The sequence below is a fragment of the Triplophysa dalaica genome, chromosome 6 (assembly GCF_015846415.1).
Source record: "Triplophysa dalaica isolate WHDGS20190420 chromosome 6, ASM1584641v1, whole genome shotgun sequence".
Lineage (NCBI taxonomy): Eukaryota > Metazoa > Chordata > Actinopteri > Cypriniformes > Nemacheilidae > Triplophysa > Triplophysa dalaica.
This window is the reverse complement of record NC_079547.1, coordinates 19868209-19890440: the sequence shown is the minus strand read 5'-3', so window position 1 is coordinate 19890440 and position 22232 is coordinate 19868209. Positions and strand designations below refer to the sequence as shown.

At 36.2% G+C, this 22232-nt stretch overlaps 3 protein-coding genes across 3 annotated transcripts; 2 read left to right on the top strand and 1 right to left on the bottom strand.

The window, feature by feature from the left end:
- The first annotated feature begins 765 nt into the window (after positions 1–765).
- Positions 766–3988, top strand: gpr61l (G protein-coupled receptor 61-like). Its single transcript, XM_056750910.1, has 2 exons — positions 766–1158; positions 2324–3988. The coding sequence occupies exon 2, from the start codon at positions 2405–2407 to the stop codon at positions 3689–3691; it is 1287 nt and encodes a 428-aa protein (XP_056606888.1). The 5' UTR covers positions 766–1158; positions 2324–2404; the 3' UTR covers positions 3692–3988.
- A 6821-nt stretch (positions 3989–10809) lies between these two features.
- cav3 (caveolin 3) lies at positions 10810–12925 on the top strand. The gene is made up of 2 exons (XM_056750916.1): positions 10810–11102; positions 12160–12925. The coding sequence occupies exons 1-2, from the start codon at positions 10992–10994 to the stop codon at positions 12499–12501; spliced, it is 453 nt and encodes a 150-aa protein (XP_056606894.1). The 5' UTR covers positions 10810–10991; the 3' UTR covers positions 12502–12925.
- Positions 12926–14392: 1467 nt separating this feature from the next.
- oxtra (oxytocin receptor a) lies at positions 14393–21771 on the bottom strand. The gene is made up of 2 exons (XM_056750585.1): positions 20850–21771; positions 14393–15257 (listed from the first exon to the last, which is right to left on the bottom strand). Exons 1-2 carry the CDS (start codon positions 21769–21771, stop codon positions 15007–15009), a joined length of 1173 nt encoding a protein of 390 aa, XP_056606563.1. The 3' UTR covers positions 14393–15006.
- Positions 21772–22232: the final 461 nt, after the last annotated feature.

The following is a 22232-nucleotide window of genomic DNA, read 5'->3' as shown; positions in this document are numbered from 1 at the left end:
TCAAGGCAATTAAGATATTTTGCAAGTAAAGTATTCCAGAATTATGTTGATAATGTTTTTACTAATTTATAATATTGTGTTCAATATTTTCTTGTAATTGAGTAAAGAGAGTGACTTCTATAAATTGTATCAATATATCTCATGATTCATTTTACTGTAATGGATTGAAAAACAAGCATTAAGAAATCAATATTTTATAGGAAAGTGTAAAACAGTTATAGAAACTTCTATTTACATAAAGCAATTTGAAAACCGAATCTAAATAATAATGACAAAATATTTTTTACTTAACGTGAAATGTGACCTCATCTATTTTTTAAACCAAACCAGAATGTTGTCCCTTACAAACCCACAAATATCTCTAAAAAAGCTCAGAATTTCATCTTTAAAACATACCACAAAAAAATCACAATTAAACAAATCTCTGTTAGACTGCTACACAGAGGAATGAATTACCGTGTCTCAAGAGGTCATGTTCAATCATTTGGATCCATGTATTTTGCGTAAATGTAAATCTCGAATTCGCTGAATTTTTGGTTTGAAAGGGAATAAGTTTAAATTAACACTATTTCAAAGTTTCGTGCTGCGAGCATGCATCACATCCACACCAAAACAACAAATCTATGGCCAGGCTACAATGGGTCATTACAACATCATTGAGGTGTGCAGTAGGACCCAGGGGATGGCTGCCACTCTACAGCACAGAGGACTATGTGTCTGTTTGAAAGAGGAAGAAAAAATCAAACAGATACAATGTGTGACAGTCACAGCCCTCCACAGAACTGGACACAGATAGCATCCTATCGGATTCCGGCTTAACTGGGTGTGAAAATGGAAGGGCAGGTGGGAGCGACTCCTTCAACTTTCAGATAGAAAGAAAAACATAAAGGCACCTGTTTGAACTTTAACTTGAGCTCTAAGGAATCAACAAGGTGCTTTTATTGGATGATAACACTTTCGAAGCATCATGAGCCACTTTGGGTGTTCAACTCACCTGAGATGTGGAAGCATTGGCCTCTTGTAGGACTGCACTCCATGAGAAGAAATACAAGGATGTCTGCAGGTGTAAGATTTGTGCTTCACGGCAGGTTTCCACAAAAACAGGTTCTTATTCAAAACGTGACTGGAGACTCATCAGAAGAAAGCTATAAATTGCAGGTAAGAAAAATCTAATTGTCTTGCACAACATTTTAGGAATAATAAAGAAGCACAGTATGACCTGACATAACAGCATTTAATTCATTTCATTTAGTGAAAGACATGTTCTTTAATTTCTATTAATGTGAGAAAAGTTCACATGATTGCTGGTAGGGGGATGGGGGGATGACTGGGGGCTGGGTGTTGTGGGGAGGTCACAGCACACAGTCAGGTATGAGTCATATGTGACTCCCTCTGACCAGAAACAACAACATTCAAGTTGTCCTCTAAGTTCATTGATCTTTAAAGATCATCAACCTGAGCGTGCGATAACATATTACACTCATGTAGGGTGAAAACGATTTGTCAAGGAAGGACAGGATGTTGTGCTCTCATTAGCATATAAAGAGACCCGGTGAGTATGCAGAAAAACTAGGGGAGGTATTCCACGAAGGGTCAAGAGACAGGAAGTGGGTTCGGGGAATGATCAGGTCGTTTATAGAAGCGGTCTGCATTTCATAGAAAAGCAATGGGTGATTTTGAAAGATTTTCCAGATGCGTTCCATATAGGGGTTTAACAGAATGTTTTTATATACGGACCAAAAAATATGGACAAACCCAACTGTTGGGTTACACCTGCCTTTAATTGTAGAATCTGTAATGTTAATAATTGAATAAAAATGAGGGTTTTTTGTATATTTTGATGAAATGCTCACATTTTTATATGGGGGCATTGATTTGAAAAAAGATCCAGAAATCATTGGTAAAAACATTAAAATAACTGAAAAACATTATTTTCATGTATTTATATTGCATTTGTATTTATATATTTTTTTATCACATATGGAGATTCCTTAGGTAAATATAAAGCAACAGTCGGGTTTCCATATTTTATTCAACCATGGGTTAAAACTAGCCAGCTTTTCTCAGAGTCCATCCATTCGTGAAGTGATGTTACATGTAAATAAAAATAGCAAACAATAATATATATTAGGTGAAGGAATTTTCCATATTGATTTGTTTAAAGCTGTTTCAGCTGAATTTTTTATTTAGCATTGCATAACCTGTGCGGAGATGGTGCAAATATCAAAAAGAAATATTGGACATTGTACTGGCCTAATTTTATTAGAATTTTTCTTTGTTTGTTTTTAACAATGTATCATTAAATCTTATCTTTCCCTCTCAGAGATGATTTCAATACAAACGGCTGAAAAGCAAATGACATTTCATCACGGAGAAGGCTAAATCTATCTCAATCCTCTAAAGCATGGAGAAAACAGTGCCAGGTCTGATGCTCGGTCTCCTGACCACTCACACAACTCCAAATGATACCTTGGGCCAACGGAGCACGACCAAGCCAACCCCTCCCAGCATGGAGGAGGTTATCCATTCAGAAACACAGGTCAAGGATCTTATCGGGCTGTTTTGCATGGTGACCCTCAATCTTGCAGCACTACTGGGCAACAGTGGAGTGATGGTGGCCATCGCCCGGGCCCCTCATACGAAAAAATATGTATTCGTTTGTCATCTTTGCTCAGTTGACTTACTTTGTGCTATATTGCTGATGCCTCTTGGGATTATGTCAAGTTCTCCTTTCTTCAACACTGTTGCATTTACGGTTCTGGAGTGTCAGGTGTACATCTTTTTAAATGTGTTCCTCATCTGTGCCTCTATTTTAACTGTGACCGCCATCAGTATAGAGCGCTATTACTACATCGTACACCCCATGCGCTACGAGGTGAAGATGACTTTAAACCTTGCTCTTGGTGTTATGGTTTCCATCTGGGTAAAATCCATCCTTTTGGCTTTGGTGACACTCCTCGGTTGGCCAGCGTATGGAAACCAGAGCTCAATCGCAGCAGCTCATTGCTCTTTACACTGGAGTCACAGTCGCCTCAGGAAAGTTTTCGCGATTCTCTTCAGCATGTTTTGCTTTTTAATTCCTGCCATCGTGATCTTCGCCGTGTATTGCAACGTGTATAAAGTCGCACGAACGGCTGCCCGTCAGCACGCCCCGATTCCCACCTGGGTAGCCAACCAAGCCAAGCGTCGCTCTGATTCCATCAACAGTCAGACCACCATCATAGCCACCACCCGTAGCCTGCCCCAACGATTGTCTCCAGAGCGAGTTTTTGGGGGCGGTAAGGCTGCGATCACCTTGGTTGTCATTGTAGGTCAGTTTTTAATATGCTGGCTCCCGTACTTCAGTTTTAACCTGTATATGTCCATCGCCACTCCACAGCAGAGCCCAGGAGACATTGAAGAGGCTGTCACTTGGCTAGCGTACTCCTCGTTCGCTGTGAATCCGTTCTTCTACGGTCTTCTGAACAGACAGATCAGGGAGGAACTTATAAAATTAAGAAAATGTTGTGCCAGTAGACCCGTAGAACTTCGGGCCACCAGTCACGAAGGTTCCCTCCAGGAGAACTTTCTTCAGTTTTTGCAGAGGACCAGCAGCACGGCTGAGACCACCAGACCTAGTTGTGGCAATACTAGTCCGAGCAACACTGTGGACCAGGGTGCCAGGTTACCAGGTCAGATCCCAGAGGAATGATGAGTAAAATGCCAATGAGAGAACGTTTTTGTATGTACGTGAATTAAATGTCTTTTTGAATTCATGTAAAGTCGTGCGATTCCAAACAACTGTAAATATGCTTCATCATTTTGGAAAGCCAGAATGCGTCATGCATTCCCAAAAAAATCTGAATATCAGACCAGTTAGGTCATTGGACCAGTGTTATCTTTTGTAATCTATTTACTAGAATTCACTGTTATGGTTCCCACGCATTAGTAAATTATCAAATGTATCCGTTTTTTAAATATACATATATTTATTTTTTCATTAGGTAATTCAGACTTCACTTTCAATTAATATTCAGTTGTTATTATAAACACCATTCATGCTCAATAATTTGTATGTTCATGGTTTTATTAATAAAAATGTTTTTTGGTGAAAATAATAAACATTTTCTTGCAATTTACTGATTGTTTTTTCACACCTTCGTAAGTAGCATCATAAGGCCTAAAGCACTCTGAGAGGAAAAACCTTCTCTGTGTTTCTGAAGGCACTCTGATGTTTGTTGCTAATTGTGCTCTTGTAACCATGGAAATGTGATGAGACAGGGACTTGCATAGCAACAGGGTGTCTTTGAGCATGGGTCTAGCAGATTGGCTGAAATAAAGGCTTTCTTGGAAGCTACAGATAATGATCACAGTCTGTCAATTCCTGAGGTTAGTACTGAGAAGAATTTTGTACAGTTTGTGCAGGTATCACATGTATTTCTGTAATAACAGAACAATTCTCCTAGCCGATAGAAATAAGTAATTGAATATTATTAGTGTGCGATGCAAGTGCTCAGAATGAGATAACTGGGTGTGATTTTATGGCCATGGCTTTGCTGTGCATGAATTTAACAAACAGGACACAGAAAGTTGTCCTCGACATGCTTGGCGACATGATTTTCCTCAGTCAAATGGATTTTTACACACAAATGATTTTTGCTGCTTGTCCAATTTGATTAATTTAAATAAGTTAAATCAACATATTTTTTACAATTTTGTCACAACTTGATTTTTTCATGTTCAGTTATGTAACTTAATCCATTCAAGTTGGCACTACATAAATGATATGTGTTGTGTTAACATATAATTGTTAAAAATTCCCAGAATGCTTTGCACAAGATTGCAAGTGTTGTTTTATGTTTTTTCAGTAAATAGAAACACTTGTTAGGGTTTAATGTTCATTTATCTTTGAGAGTTACAGGAGTTTGTTATTTTTTCATTTTTTGTGGTACCATTGTTTAGAAAAGCGTTGCCTTTGCTTAGGTAGTGGGCGGTTACATTTATTTATTTTAATATCTCTTAAGCTCAGTTGACCTTATATCTTGTTAGATATATAAGAAATTGTTTTGTCACAGTAACACTAAAACAGTAAAACACTTGTTGAGAACATTAAATGAAAATATGAAACTTTAATGTATAGAAATCATGTTTGATTAAGAAACATAAATTCGTCAAATTGAACATGTTGAAATTATGCTGAGTAAACATAACTTTATTATGTGCAACTGATGTACATCATTTTTTGAAATTTTATAATTTTCATTATCTTTTCAGTTCAGGATAACACTAACAGTTGCAATTGATTTATTTAATGCTAGTGCTGTGCTGTGATGGAACTGGGTGTCCATATAAAGCACACAGACAGACTGCTTTACATCAAATTTATGTTGTACAGTTTTATGACTAATCTTGCTTTCTCTAAAGTAATTTGATATTGAAATCTGACCAGAATATGTTCTTGAAAGTTTTGTGACAACCACACGATTGTGGTTTTTACCCCCTTTTTTTGCTTTAATAAAAAAGAGAATAACTAAAGAATTAAGAATTTCTGATGATCACGTAAGGAAAAATGATTGAAACCAGAAGCTGGAGTAGCTTGATTCAACCATGCTGCAGATAAGCTTCTGCTTCAAAACAGGTCTTTTCTATTAGTGATCCAATAAAGAGTGACCTGGTCTGGCACTTTCAAACAATGAGATGAGCCATGGACTATATGAGGAGGAGGAGGAGGAGGAGAGAGAGAGAGAAAGAGAGAGAGAGAGAGAGAGAGAGAGAGAGAGAGAGATACAGCATGATTAGAGATGCAAAAACTAGAGAGTCACAGACATGATCAAAACAAAGCCAGCAAAAAATAGATCCTGAAAGGATTTAGACATGATGTGAAGATTAAAGGAAAATTATTAGGGGGTTGGAAAGGGGAAAGTGTGGTCAGCCAATCAGCAACAGACCCCTCCTCCTTTCAAATAGAATATAATGAGATGCATGCTTTAAACAACATTGTGTGGTTCAAATGGCTCTTGGAAATGAGCTCCACGTTTTTAATTACACTGTAATATTTAATTGATACACACAAAAAAAGTACAAGTATGCCTTAATGTAAACTAATCATCAAGATCAATTCCAGTTTTTGATTTTCAGAAAACAGATGTTTTCAATTTTAGCCATTTTGTCAATCCGTCCTATTACACAGCAGATTTGAGCCTCATCTATGCGATTATGTGAAGTGAGGTGAAAATTGAGCATCACAGAAATAAAACATAATCGGAGTCTCTGAGATGAGATGTCACCCAATTAAAGGAGGTAATATTGATAAGGATCATAGAGTTCTGGATTTATTAGAGAGAAATTCATCACCTTATGAATTTCTGGATGGTCAGCCAGGGGAGATTTACAGCTCCAGCTCTCAGATAAATAAAACACACACAGACAGTCAAGGCTGACAGTGGTTATTAATACGGGCTGTGGAAGATGAAGATGTCTTAATAGCTCTAAAGAAGTAGACTGTTTTGTGACGAAAACAGCAAGCAACAGTTTATGAACAAGGAAATGTAACAAAACAAGTTGGCCTAAGATTGGTAAAATCTTTGCATTTAAATCACAGCCACAAACATGGCTCCCACTCTCAGTATTTCAATTTATTTATTTATGATATTTTCAATTTTGTCGGTTTATGCAAATGGAGCTAAATAGTTTTCTATAAATGGTACAAACAAATTGTTCACATATATCATGTACACATGTCTCCTTGAGGTCATAAGGTGGTCAACGAGGTCAAAAGAGGTGGGTCATTGACCTTTTTTAAATCACATGATTTTGTGTAGAAGTGCTATCAAATGCACATTATCTCAGACGAAGAGCTCTGCAATTGTCTGCAATCTCCTCCCAACTTTGAATGGTTCATGTTTGAAATCTAATAAAAATATTTACCCATCCAACCCATTTATTCTCATTTTAAAAGCCTCTGTCATGTCCTAAATCAAACCAGTCACTTCTTTCTATCAGCTGTGCACATGGTTGTGTTTCTGCTATTTCTCACCTTGGTGTAGACTTTATCCCTATTAGGAAAAGCTTTGAGCTGAGACTCTCACTTTATCCACATTTAGCCTGTAAGACAACCCCACACATATACTACTGCACAGCATGGATCATGGAGCACATTCAGTAGACTTGACTATAGATATAGAAATAACACAGGAGGGGGAGGTGGCTTTAGTCTCGTATCAGCATGACATTAATCCAAATGATGCTCCTGGTGTTACAGAAGAAAAGCAAACAGGAGCACAGCACGATTCATTGGCTGCTCACAATAACACAAAAGCTGCCATTAATGGACGAGACCAATAGGGAATCAAAAAGACCCTTGAGGTAAGTCATACAATCAATATGGCTTGCACATGTGAATGGCTTGCTGGTCTTTTCAGGTCAACAGACATTCATGTCTATACTGATAAGTGGTTTCCTAACTGATGGTAGGAACAATCCTGTATGGTCTTTTGTTCTCCGTTTAGATGCATCATAATTCATAAAGTCATGATTGTGTACATAGTTGAAGTTGAATTCAATTTTTGTAATGACACACCTTGAAGTCTTGACTAATGAAAAGTGTACAGTAAATTGAATACATGTCACAATGCTTTGTTAGAAAAATTAAGTGTTTTTTTAACATCTGTTTTTAAAAATGTGTTATTATCTATGGCATTTCAGTAGAATAAAGTCATGAAACAAAAGCAAACATTTTAAACAATTGTATCTTTATTCTTCATAAATTTCAACTAATGAATGATGAACTGTAAAAATGTATGAACACATAAAGAGTTTATTTGAAAAAACGGATCATGTTATCATGTTTTTATTGTGCTAGAAATATTATTTTGACATTATTAATTAATCAAAACAACCCAACTGCAGTTTGATTGATATTAATTGGGACATGATTTTTAAAAAATGTTAAAAACTTAGTTTTGCAGTTAAACTCATCTACACATGTGCCAATCTAACATTGATAAAAAATGCTATATCATTTAAAATAAGATAATACTTATTATGCAATCTTCATTTCACTACTGTTTTACAAAGAACCGTAAACATCCACAGAACCTTCCTGTATATATTTAAGAATCTTTTGGAATCAAAAATGGTTATTTTACTATATGTCACTGCTGCAAAGAATGCTTTACAACTGATTGATAGGATACCTCCAAACAAATAGAAAAAACCGTAAAGACAATCTTGGTTCAGACTGTTATGCAACACTGCCCTCTTATGATGTACACCTAGTACTGCACAACGACAAGAATTTTAAACAGAACGTTTTACATTCTACTGTTTGTAGAACATTTTCACCATACATCATTTATAATTGTAGTATTCATGGCAATAATATATACACTTTTACATGAAATTATTATTTTGAGTAACGTAAGATTGCAGATAAATAGAAAATATACTTTAGGTCTTTAAACCTCATATTTCTATATTTCTTCTAGGATAAAGGCAATGCAGTATGTTTTGACCTTCCAACTATAATTCACTTAGTTATCTTGGCAGGTTACCTTTGGTCATGTTTTCTCTGGTGACCTTTGAGGACGTGATAGGAGAACCGGCATCAGTGAGGAGCTTTGATAGGGTGTGTCTGTCCAGTCATGCTCTGTTTGATGTGTCCAGAATCTGGTTTTAACGCATCACTTCCCTGCTGCTTGCAGTCCCAGAGCCGGCAGGTATTGTGTTTGCTCTGCTCAGCTAGTGAATCACTGCTATGTGAAAAACAATAAAAAACATTCTTTCTCTATTTTAATTTCTTCTATTTCAACCAATTATACCATATCAACTATCCAATGGGCAGATATAAAATCATGCATTCCCCTTTATTTATCATTTCATACATTTGAATGCCTTGGTTTTACATTTATGGTCGTTGTTCCTGGAGAACAAATTATTGACAAGCATTTTTGAAATTCAATGCAAGATTTGTAAATAAAATCAATGTATTAGTTACAGAGGCTTGTTACTCAAAAGAAACATTCAAACCTATTACAGTCCAAAATATATGAAACTGTATCATGTATTTTCAAGTGTAAAAGAGAACCAATGCTTATGTCTTTCGATGATAGTTTCCAGTTCTTGGTAATAAACCTATTCTGGGTAAAGGTGGTGTGGCACAACATGCTGGACATCGCAATCTCTCCCTTCTGCCAATGTTCTTCTGGGAGGTGCTTGTTTATCAGGACCAGTTTGGCCAAATATGGTGAACCAGTAAAAATATAAATAAAAGCAAATTATTTATTGATTAAAAATGCAGTATATTCCTCACATGCTTATAAACTACATGCTTATAAAACATGTTTTTTAGGGTATTTCATTATTAGGTTTCCTTAAATCATAGTATAAAATGTATGTAATTTAAAAGACAATGCTTGTGATTGTACTGTAAAATGTTTTAAAAATGTATATTAATATACTATGTACATTGTTTTTATTTTACATTTAAATAACTGTTTTTAATAGCTTGGCAAACAGTATATACATCAATTCAATACTTTTCAAGTTTATACAGCGCTTTTTGCAATGTTGCATTGTTTTAAACGTTTATGTAACATAAGCACTCTCCCATCGAATAAATGGAGAAAAACCTCTAACTGTAGAGGCACTAAAATACACAGTCCTCAAAATGGCAAGCCATAGTGCCTGTAACATAGGCATCAAAAAAGGCATTTCAATACAGCAACCATTTTCAAAAGGACCTTCAACTTGCACATTAAAATATCTTTCCGCCTTAAATTCCATACTAAATGTAAATCAGTTATTGTTAGCACCTTACTAGTACAAAGCAGAGCTGCGGGGGGATCTGAGCTAAGTAAAGACAAGGGTAGTTCTGTCTCCAAAACAGTCCCACAGATACAAAGAGAACATCGCATGTCTGGGTGGGGTATTTTTGTACTGAACCCACCCCAGTTCACAGAAGGCTGACAATATTTCTCTAATTGGTAGAAAGAGCGACCGCACACACCTCTGGCACATTCCCAGTGTTATATTTATATGTTCGATGCATTTTGAAGGGATATTCAAATATCCTAGTGCCATCTGTTACAATGTAGATGATGTCAAGTAACAGCAGAACTAATCAAATAAACTGGAACTACTACAGAATTATTATTTGTGCTAAAGTTATAAGAAAATTAAGGCCTTAAGGCATTCATGTTTAGCTAAACAAACTATGTTATTAAATATATTTTTTTAGTTCAAAACTTTATTTATTTTGCAGTTTACTTTCACAGTAATTAATAAGTAAGAAAGACGCTGGCACGGGTACCGATATCGTTCGCTTTTACAAACATTCTTCAAAATATCTTCTTTTGTGATCTGCAGAAAACAATGACACAAGTTTGAAATGACAAAAGGGTGAGTAAATGATGATGAAGTTTTCATTTTTTGGTTTGAACTATCCCTTTAAGGACAAAATGTCATAGTATTATAGCACACTTGCGTTTGTACATTAAACAATCAGGTTGTAGTAACCAACAGTATAAAACGTCTCATTGGCTTCTGTCAAAGCAGAACACGACACAGGCCTTGTGAATCAGCTTCCAAAGCGACACTTCACAGTGGAAATTCATGCCACTGTGTAACTCCTGCTTGGCTGACCCCACAGCCGTGTGTGAAATGTGACACAGCCCCTGGTTTCGTGAGGTGGTTTGACTGAGTCTGACTTATGAGCTGTGTGGGGCAAACTAGGTAATGGGTGGGGGTAGACTAGAGGAGGGGTAAAATACAGTGTGGTGAGACAGCTCATGTGTGAGAGAGAGACCCTTCTTTAGACAGGAGCTGGCCGGTGCAGCTGTCCCTAGCATACCAGGCGTGTCATCAGTCCAGAGATTTGAGAATTAAGAGGAGCTAGGCACTGCAGAGCCACTCTCACAGCTTTCCTTTGGTTGGTTGACTTACGGTCCTTCCTTTAAAGCCTTCTGTAAAATTATTCTCCAAATCCAACTTGTTTTGGGCCGGGGGCCCCCAGTATGGCGGACCAGTACAATACCAACGAGGTAAAAATCCTGAAAGACAGTCACACCAAAGAGATCGACTTGATCAACAGGGACCCCAAGCAGATCAATGAAGATGTTGTGAAGGTATGAGATCTTCATGTTTTGCATTCAAATCTGTTTGTTGATACTTTCAACTTCCCTGTTGGGTTTGTTGCATTATTCAAAATAATGTGAATTCAATTGGACGTCAGTCCAAATTTGCTCAGAAACGGATCAATCGCGCAAATGCAATGCATCGATACAGTGTGAGCAGATCTTTAAACCTTACAGGCAGAAATGCTTGCGTGCGAGCAGCACAATACTGTTGGCTGGCATGATCCAAAAATAGCTCCAAACCCATTCAAAGTGCCAGGAGAGACATATACTATCCATATTTATAGAAGGAGATAAAAGGGTGTGTCAAACTATAAGACATATTAGCTTCCATGTGCTTCAGTAAGTTACTGCATCTGCTGCAAGACACGGTAAATTATGCAATTGGTTGACAATTGAATTACATAAAACATGAATTATAGTATGGCATTCATTCTTTGACTTTAAATGTAACAACAATCTGTTTGTGTGATTGATATGTTTGATGGCATTACGTTCATGAGAATAATTATACTTCCATATTAAGAAGTGGAACTATAACAGTACAGTCCCAGTGGGAATGTGAGAAAAGCTTTTGGACATCTAGATAGCTCACAGTGACATGTGTTTTTTCTCATCTCTCATTCATTCATCTGTGCGTTGCGTATGTATAGATGTCATTGAAGATTTGATACATTTGTGTCAGATTTGAAATGGCAAAAACATGGTAAATAAATAACTTATTAATAGCTCTTCTAAAGCTCTCCGGTTGTTATGACTTTGAAGCTAAAATAAGCAAGGTGCCAGACTGCCACCTACTGATGTCGGAATTTTGATATCAAATGTCACTTTTGGCGGAGTTAATCATCACCCATTTTAGAAGCAACACTGCCTGCTATGTTTTATTGTTGCCATTGACTTTCAATTGCTCGACATGTTAAGATATAGGTTAGGAAGGGACAGTTCACTGAAAAATAAACATTCACCCTTTCTGACTTCTGCATAAGAAAAAAGTCATGCAGATTCGAAATGATATGATCATTTGTTTTCTCTGCTTTCTCAATTCAAGGTTGATTTTGAGGATGTGATAGCCGAACCAGATGGCACCCACAGTATGGATGGAGTCTGGAAGGCCAGCTTCACCACCTTCACCGTCTCCAAGTACTGGTGCTATCGCATACTATCAGCTGTCTTCGGCATCCCAGTGGCGCTGCTGTGGGGCTTTTGTTTCGCCTGCATTTCCTTCTGCCACATTTGGGCTGTCATGCCCTGCATCAAGAGCTGTCTGATCGAGACCCAATGCCTGAGCCGAATTTACTCTCTCTGCATCCACACCTTCTGCGATCCCTTGTTCGAAGCACTAGGGAAGATATTCAGCAGCGTTCGGGTGGTGTTACGCAAAGAGGTTTAGATTTATCAGAGCGATGTCAATGTTTACTTGTTTTGCCCTTGGTGGAAAATGCTTTATTTTACAAAGATTTAATTGTGGTTCAGGCGGTTAGGTTTTCAAGTCCATTTAAACAGCTAGAAGGACTCTGGGGAAAGATGAGTTATTATGAAATGTATACTGCCCCCTGTCGATATGCATGGTCAAACTACAATAGTTTTTCTCAGTATGTACTGGACTTTGGGAGCAATTGAGGAGTAGTTCAGAGAAATGCAGGTGATGAAATGACATTCTCACTGCAAATGTCTTATTATCATAAATCATAGGGATTCTCTCTGTTGTCAGATTTTAAAAAGGAATGTTTCATGTGTGATATTTTTATCATGGCAATATGTTTTGTCAAATATATTGTGTACAACTGCTAATTAAACAGGATTTTAAACATGAATGGTTTGGCAATGTCTTTTATATTTTTCAGTGTTATATTTTCTGTCTAATTTATTTTTTGTTTTAAAAGATCACATGGTTTATTTCAGCTTATAATTCCTGACATATCAATATATCAAATGTAATATATTATCTCTTAATATATATGAGATGTTATAGCGAATGGAGAAGAAACAAGTCTGGCTAGAAAGTATAAATAAAAAAATTAGAGATCTCAAATGATTGCATCCAGAATAAAAGTTTGTGTTTAGATAATAAATGCCGGTGTACTGTGAATATTATTTTTGTATTAATAACACATACACATACAAGCATATACTTCAGAAAAATAAATAAAAACACATAATTTCATTTATTTGTAAATATACTCCGTAAATAGACATAAATATTTTCTAAATGTGTCAACATGCATGTGTATGTTTTTCTGTTTATAAAAAGGAAATAATAATATGCAATGTACAGAGAAATATATTATCTAAACATAAACTTTTATTCTGGATGCGATTAATCACTATAACTATAGTTATATAGTTTTTGGATTTATGAAACCAACTAGCTGGAACATCAAATTTCACAACCCAGATACGACAGACTGATGCTACAAACAAAAACCTTGTTATTGAAGTATTTCACATTTTCTTAAACTGAAATAAAAATCTGTTTCATTTATTTGATTTTAACAACTAGCTGATTAATATTTAAGTTGGAAAAAACATGCCTTATTATATGGTACTCCACTTATCAAAACATTTACTCACAGTTAGACATATTAACACATACAATTTATTTAGATAAATAAAACCTACAGCTACACATACAGTATCAAATGTAAATAGACGGTATATTTGAACAGGAGGCAAAACTCAGTAGTTTTATATGTTGAAAGTGACCCTTAAATATTGTAAAATAAATATCTTCAGCTGATAATGCTGCCTTGATTTTTTTATATTTTCTGTTAAATTAGATATTAAACAACTTTATTAAATTTATTTGACCTATGTTGTGAACAAACATTTTTTTCTTTAGAATATTTCATAAGTTTTCACAACAAATGTTTTTAGAGCAACATAAGAAAAAATATCAATGTTATCTGGAATAAACATTTGAATCGTATTGATTACACACAGTCTCTTCAGACGGACCAAATGAGAGAATGAGAGAATAAACAGTTCCTAACCTCTATAAACCAGCATTGGGGTTTTTGTCGTACACTATTTAGTTACAATACTGGAGAAATCTATTTGTGCAAATAGCTGTGGACCTTGACAGGAAAGTGTGTGTGTAAAATATGAAAGAACAGTATTGACATGAATGTTAATGTCTTAAAATAATGCGAAGTCATTTTTTAAAATAAACAAAAATTCAAAGCAACTGTTTGTAATTGGAGATTATACAGAACATAAGATACGGTAGAAGTTCAGAATCTGCAGCGGCATTCACATCTTGTTTTTATCCAATGTCCTTGTTCTAAATCCACATGTGCATTGTTCTGCACACTGACCAAGAGTTCCCAGTATCATTATACAGTAATATGATCCTGCAGAGCCATCGCCGGAGGAAACTGGGAACATTGGGAACTGGGAACATTGTCTCATGCCCTGTGATGAAGTGGGGGTCTGCCGCAAAGGTTCTCTACCCAAAATTGTTTTCCCAGGGCCTGTGAAGTTTCCTCTTCAGTTATGAACTTTTCACTTATGCACTGTAACCAACTGGAGAATCTGACTTCTCCGGGCGATTTCTGTAATACAAACCAAAGCGCTGGAATATGTTTCAGTTATACATTTTCTGGTTCACCTGAACCTGAACTTTTTTTTATATCGCACAAATGTCCTGCTGTAATGTCTAAAAGGATAATACATTAAGATATGGAAGTATTTACTCTTGATGATTTTGTCACTTTGGATTCATCTGGACATGTTTCAACAAATTATGTGAGATAATTCCCAAAAGTATTCACAACGACTGAAGCAAATTGATTGTGAAATGCAGCTTCAATTAAAGTCTTCTCTTGTCAGTTTCTATTTGGGGATTCCTTTATCTGGCTTTCAGAAGTGTCAGAAACGGTTCAGAGGTATATCTGGCTTATGTGACAGACGTCTGAGTAATGCTCCTTTGGCTGCTGGTACTTTTGATCACGTAGGTGGAGGAGTTGCTCTTACGGGACTCGTGCTCTGGATCATATCGGCTTTGAGAGGACTTCAGATAGAATGTGGAGCAGCAGAACAGATTCTGCTTTAGGTCGTGGAATAGATGTCCAGCGAAAAACATGTAGATCCAAGGGTTACAGCAACTGTTTAGACTGGCCAGTAACATGGAGATGATAAACGGCATTGCTGTGAAGAAAAAGAAAAAAACAGCTTTTGAACAAGCAGATATGAACTTTATTTTACACAAATACAAAGGGTGAATCAACTTTAACTGTATATTACCTCCATACTGTATTATGTCATTTAGTAGTGACATTTACTTCAGAACATTAACGCACAATTGCAGAGCTCTAATTTGACATGCCATTTTTAAGATTAATGGCGTATGCCGGTGCCCTGTATTTCACCTCACAGAAAAATATCAATCCCTCAAATTATTTTGACTTAAATCTGGGAAAGTTAAAACAGGATTTCATTGGGTGGTCATGCACATTCCTTCTTTTTCAATGTGATTCTTTTAACATTAAAATGATTTTGTCAAAATCAATCATTACAGAGTCTATCACTACTGTTATTTATCTTTAAAATGCAGATTGGAAACACTTTCTATCATTGAGCACAGTGACCTAAGCGCAGAAGTCTTCACTCAGACTTGTAGGCATATCCATACATGGTGTGCCATTGAAAATATATTGATGCCAGCCAGACATCTAAAGCATGTTTTCCCATGACATTATAAAAACAGTGTTTTGGACTGTTGCGCAGTCAGTAGAATGTGTTGTCAGTAAGTTTCGCTTATCATCTTTGAGATCTTTTAGAAACAGGTCTGGGGGAGTGATTATACAATGGTTATGACACTATATTTATGAATTACATAGACACTTTTATATAAAACAATTTACAAGTATACAGCTTCATGCTGTAAAACAATATGATAAATCATAACTTCGCCTTGGAATTATAAGGTTCTATCTGCAGTTCTGAGATATCGACCAAGTTTTTGCATTCCATCTGACTTTGTAGATAAAACATTTTGTCTACATCACATCATGTAAATAATTGTCAAAGTATAAGAATTTGTGAATAGCTTGTTTATTTTTTATGTCAATTAGAGCCTTAATTCCAGGCGACGATATGACAAAAAACTGTTAAGTTGTTTATGCTGTTAGTTTCTATAACATACTTTAAATCTTCTGCTCAAATAAAATTTCAGTTATGCTTTGTACTGACCCTAGCAAAGGAAAAAACATATTATCCATGTGCAGAGACCATATTTACTTTTGAGGCAAACAATATCGCAAATCTAAAATTCAAAACACACAAAAAACCCAGAACAAAGAATAAAAAAAGAATAAAATTGCAAGATGCTGGCATGGCTTTGCAATTTCTGTCAACTTGGGCATCCCCTAAACACAGTTGTTTGTATGCAAACAGGAAAAGATAACCCAGCAGGCGACTGTAATCGAAGGTCTGATCAGAATTTTGGTGGTGAGCAGAATGGGGCAGCACTTTACTTTTAATGTGACATGTCTATTGTAATACAGATGTGTTTCTTCTATGAATATATTCTAAAAGAGAGCATGCACAATACTTTGTTTGGGTGATCTAATGCTCGAAGGATGATGGGATCTGATCAAAAACATATTGGATCTCATTTTTTAAACCTTCATGAACTTACACAGTGGTGCATTTTTTAAAGAAATTTTGAGATTTGGATTCCCAAACTGTTTACAAGACCGTCTTTAAAAAGCAATTGGTTGTTAAAGTGGTGGTGCACATCAGGTTGTTAAAGCCCCATGTTGATGTTTACTGTAGCTCTACGTAAACACACCTAAACCCGCTGATAATATCTTTGGGATTACGTGCAAATGACATCAGGTGTGTTGAGCCGGGTTGGAATGACATACTGCTGGCCTGGGGACCTCCAGGAGCAGTGTTTGACATGACAGGTCTAGATGGTGGACCAGCTTTTTTCTCAGTTTTCCAAAAAGTGAACTTAAAAACAGAGAACTGTTCTCTGCTTAACCAGGAAAGTCTTGGTTAATATGGTGGCGACTAGTATTAAAAACAAGCATATGTTGAAGAACCGCTACCATTTAATTTACAAAATGAGCAATGGAGACAACTAAATGAGAAGAATGTAATGTGCAATTAAAACAATCTGTTAATGAAGCTTTGAAGAAGGACAGTTAAAATATCAGATTTTGACTTCATGATTATAATGGTCAAAAGAATTTATCATAATAGAATTGCGATATATAATCAAATTATTCTTACTTTTTTCAAATTATTCTTTAATGTTGTGTTTTCCCTTTTTGGGCCAGATATAAAAATATAAAGACAAAAAGCTGGGTTTGACTTTTTAGCTTAACACGGGAAAGAGATTGGGTTTACAAATGATGCAGTATGCAATAAGCTTAGATGGAGCTTTGAATCATGTATATCGTTTTATTTAGCTGCCTCCTGTTTGTGCTGAGCACACAGAACACAAAACAAGAACATATCTGGCTGCTATGGAACGTCAGCAATTTGATTAATGGAAATTGAAAGGACGAACGTAATGTTCTTTATTATAAGGCTGTTTCTGGATAGCTGGTCAAGTGTTTAGGAGGCAAAAAACAAAACCACAAGTGCTTCTGATTGCAGTACAGACCCTTAAGTAAGATTTACAGCTAAAGAGGACATTTAGCTGTGGCTCCTCTAGTGAAGCATGATATAAGAAGAACACAAACTGGCAAGTATATATTTTAAATTCTAAGGTTTCTAGCAAGTAAATAAATGTAATATGAATGTAAAATAATACAGAACAAATTGGTAGCAAAAGTGTCCCTGGAGGAGAGTCCCTCAACTCAAAACCATTTTTTATGTTAAACCTTTTAGGAGCCCTGTGTCAGTGAGTATTACCAATACTTAAAATGTTTATTCTGTCTGATCCTAAATATCCCAAAAAATTAAGATTAAGATTTGTATTGTTTAAAAAAGTGGAAACTTGGCTGTTTTATATTGTAATTCCAGATATCATGGATATCAAAAATAAGCTATTGGTCAAACAGGCAATGATACTGCCAAACCTTTTACAGATAGAGTCTGTGTTTTAACTTCTGTGTTTTAACTTCTTGTATCATATATTTTGTATTTTTCTGGCAACAATGGTCTAGGCTATAAGAAACTGATTTAATTTCACACATTTTAGGAAATGTGGTAATGTCATTACATTTGGTTATGTTGTACATTGGTTAGGTGTTTTTCCTACCTGTGTGTTATGTGAACTTACTATATTGAATTTTGTTTTGCAGTGAAATCATTTATCCCTGAAACAATAAGTATACTGATCATTCGAATAATATAAGACAGCATTACACGGCTCATTTGAATGCTTGATTCTGATTGGCCAGTCGTGACATACCCAGGGTTGTTATTTTCAAATAACAACCACTCAAAACTAATAACACCCAGTAACCCAGATGTTGCAAATCATTTTGAGAGGGGCAGTTTAATATCATTCAAAAATTAACTTTAAATGTCTTTTAATAACATGACATTATATTTACAAATTTTGTAACTAATTTGCCTGTTCGTGACGTTTGAACGTTGTTTCTTACTTTAAAACCGATATTAAACGGCTTTTCCTCGCGGAAGGTTTGCATTCGGTTAAAATGAGCAAATAAAATACTTCAAATTCACATTTTAGGTCCAGCATTTTTCTCATGTGGCAAGTACCCGTGTAATAAGCGGTATGATGCACCAGCAGCTGGCTGTTATCACGAAATAAGGCCCGATAGTTTGATCAGGACCTAACGCGAATATTTCACATTTTATCTACAAATGAATGTAGAAACAACACGTTTCTTTAACAGCATCATTTTATAAATGAAAGCCAACATTCTAATATGATTGGCATTGCATCTGATGTCTTTATTAAATATATATATATTTTTCTACTCAATCCCATTGTCTAACAGCTAGGAAATATACAGAAAATAAATAAAGTTTTCAAACACTTTACAGCTAAATACATGAAATACAGAATAATCTTCACTAAATCTATAAAATCACATTAATTTCTTCTTTTCTTTAGTTTTCTTTATTAATAGTGACAGGAGTCACGTTTAAGAACGCGCCGCTTTAAGATCTGCCCTGTTTTCACTACCCTTTGCATTAATCTAATACTTTATTTAACTCGTTGAAGACTGTGATTGAGAAAATACAAGACAAAATGTGCTTTCTGACATAATCTTGTGAATTTTGTTCAGTCAAGCACGAAAGAGAAGTTAATATTGCGCTGTCTGATCTATTCTGTCGCATGATTTAGCGGCGGCCATGTGTTCACCAGACGGGACCGCTGTTGCTTTTTATTATGTTATCATGTCTTTATTATGTTTTACAGTTAGCTGTATTTTTTTGTGATTATTGCCTAAATATATACATATATATTACCTCTATGCATAAATCAATTGCTCGAGCAAATTATCTGATCTTATATATAATAGCCACAGTCATGTCACAACTTCATCCTTTATCAGCACTGTCCATTTCATCAGGGTTGTTTGGATGGTGTGATTTCTCATGCAGTCCTTCTGAATATTAATGTCTCCCAGAGGCTGATCTGTATGACTCCACCGTTACATTGAACTACATCTGTATAACTAAAACACAAACGTGGACTTTTTATCCCCTTGTTTGCTTTAAATCATAAATCTCTGTGAGATGGTGGTCTAGTGGGTTAAACCACTGAACTGGTAAATCAAAGGTTGCTGGTTCGATCCCAGCAGCCACCACCAGTGTGTCCTTGAGCAAGACACTTTACTCCATGTTGGTCCAGGGGGATTGTCCCTGTAATAAGTGCACTGTTAGTCGCTTTGGATAAAAGCGTCTGCCAAATGACTAAATTATAAATTATTAAAATTATAAATAGCTTGTTTGGTTCTCTGTTAGAGAGAATATTTATTGGATCCATCAAACATTTAGATTTAGGGTTAGCAAAAGTAATTTGCTTCTTTTTAAAATATGTCTGATGAAGACCCTATATACAGCATATCTTGTATGACCATACTGTGAATTATGGTCACAGGGAACGTTTTACAGAAAGATTACTTTTTTTCTAAGAACCTTTTAACACTACAAAATATATTTTAGTGCAATAGGAAGATTGCATGGATGTAATAGGTCCTAAGTGCCAATACAAATCTTTAACAGTGTATTTTTTTCAATAAACTCTTAGGCTTAAAGACAAAATGGTAGTTGACAATAAATGTATCAGTCAGTACACTGTATACGACTTAAAAACCTTCCAATGGAAAACAGTTACGTTTTATGCCCTTTTTGTTGGAAGTTGTGTGGTCAGAATATTTTTATAACTGCTAATGTCTTGACACATGATTGCAACGACCAAAATGACTAAACACCCTGACAAATGGATTACAAACAATAATACTTTGGATGCTAAACTGTTGTAAACGAACTGTATATTACCTCTAAGCCATTTAGTACCAGGGATATTTACAGTAGGCTACATAAATGCATGGTTGTAGAACTGATCCTTGACAAGCCATTTGTAAGATTAATGGCATAGACTGGTGTCCTTTATTTCACCCCACAGACAAAAATTACAATGGACTTCATAACTTTCTTTCACTCTAAAATTATTTCAAAGCGTGTTTTATTGATGCCACAAATTTGACCAATCCAAATTGAATAGCCAGCCTCTCTATACATCTACACATCAGCTGCTTGTGCGCAAAAGCAAAAAAAATAATCAGACCTTGGCAAGAAACTTACCTTCTCTCGGTGCTTCTGGATCCCAAGCAGACCACATCTGCACGGAGAAAAACGGTGTCCAGCACACTATATAAGCCACGACAATAACAAAAGTCATTTTAACCGTGGTGATCTTGGCTTTGGAAATGAGCTTGACGCTGCTGACCCGCGCGACCGCGTGGCATTTGGATGCAGTAGGTGTGAGAGTGATACACTGACCCCTCTTAGTTTTCCTTTTAAAGTTTTGCCATATTTTAAAGCTTATCATTCCGTAGCAGACACTCAGGATGGCCACCGGAATGATATATATCGTCAAACTAATCCAAGTAATGTAGGCTTTGGCTCCCCAAGGCTGCACGAAATCTCCCCAGCAGTCATATACTCCATCACCCATCTCCCTTAAGGAGAATATATAAACTTGTGGGATGCTTAAAAGTAAGCTTAGTGCCCACGAAACAATCACATAACAACGATCCTTTCGTCTGTGTAAGGAACGAAGGGGCTGACAGATCGCCATACATCTGTCTATAGACATCAGTACCAACATGTAGGTGGATGCGAACATCCCAACGGTTTGCAAATATTTCACCAATCGGCAAAGCAGGTCTGGTCCATAAAACCGAAAAGTGATGTCCCAGATGAGTTGAGGGAGAACCTGGAACACGGCAACCACGAGGTCTGCGATGCTCAGATGCTTCATGAAGTAATACATGCGGGACTGACTGTGCTTGGTTGTGTGGATAGCGATGAGGACGCACAGGTTCCCAGCGAGCGCCAGGAACAGCACCAGCGCCAGCACGCTGACTTCGACTTTGGCCACTTCTTCATTTCTCATCAGGAGATTCGCCGTCTGGTTCACACCGTACGTGCTGTTTTCGACGCTGGAGTTCTTTAATGACTCGTTCAAGGACCAAAAGTCTTGATCCATGAGAATGTCCTCCATGGTGCCAAAAGCACACGACTACTTAACAAATGTATTAATAGATCTGCTTTCTTTACGCATAACCAGCTTTCAATTGAACAGGTTTCACGCAGGCTATTTGGAGACCCAGGTAGAAAACACTTACTGCATGGTGTTCCTTTCAACCATTAATATATCCTACAAAAAGTATATGAAGGTTATTTTAGTGTAAGACATACAATTCACATTTTGCAAGAGGTGATGACCAAAAAAATTGGTTTATTTGTTTAAAGTACACATTAAACAGCACATACACAATTATTTAAACACTGTAATTTGCAAAAAGACAAAATTAGAAGATCAATTTAAGATATTTATAAAAATATTAAATGATTTATAATAATATGAATTGGCAGGTGGGCTACTTACAATTTGATCCATTTTAGCAGGCATTCCATCTGTGCGTAAAGGACTCAAAGCTGGACTCAAATCTGGAGAACCCT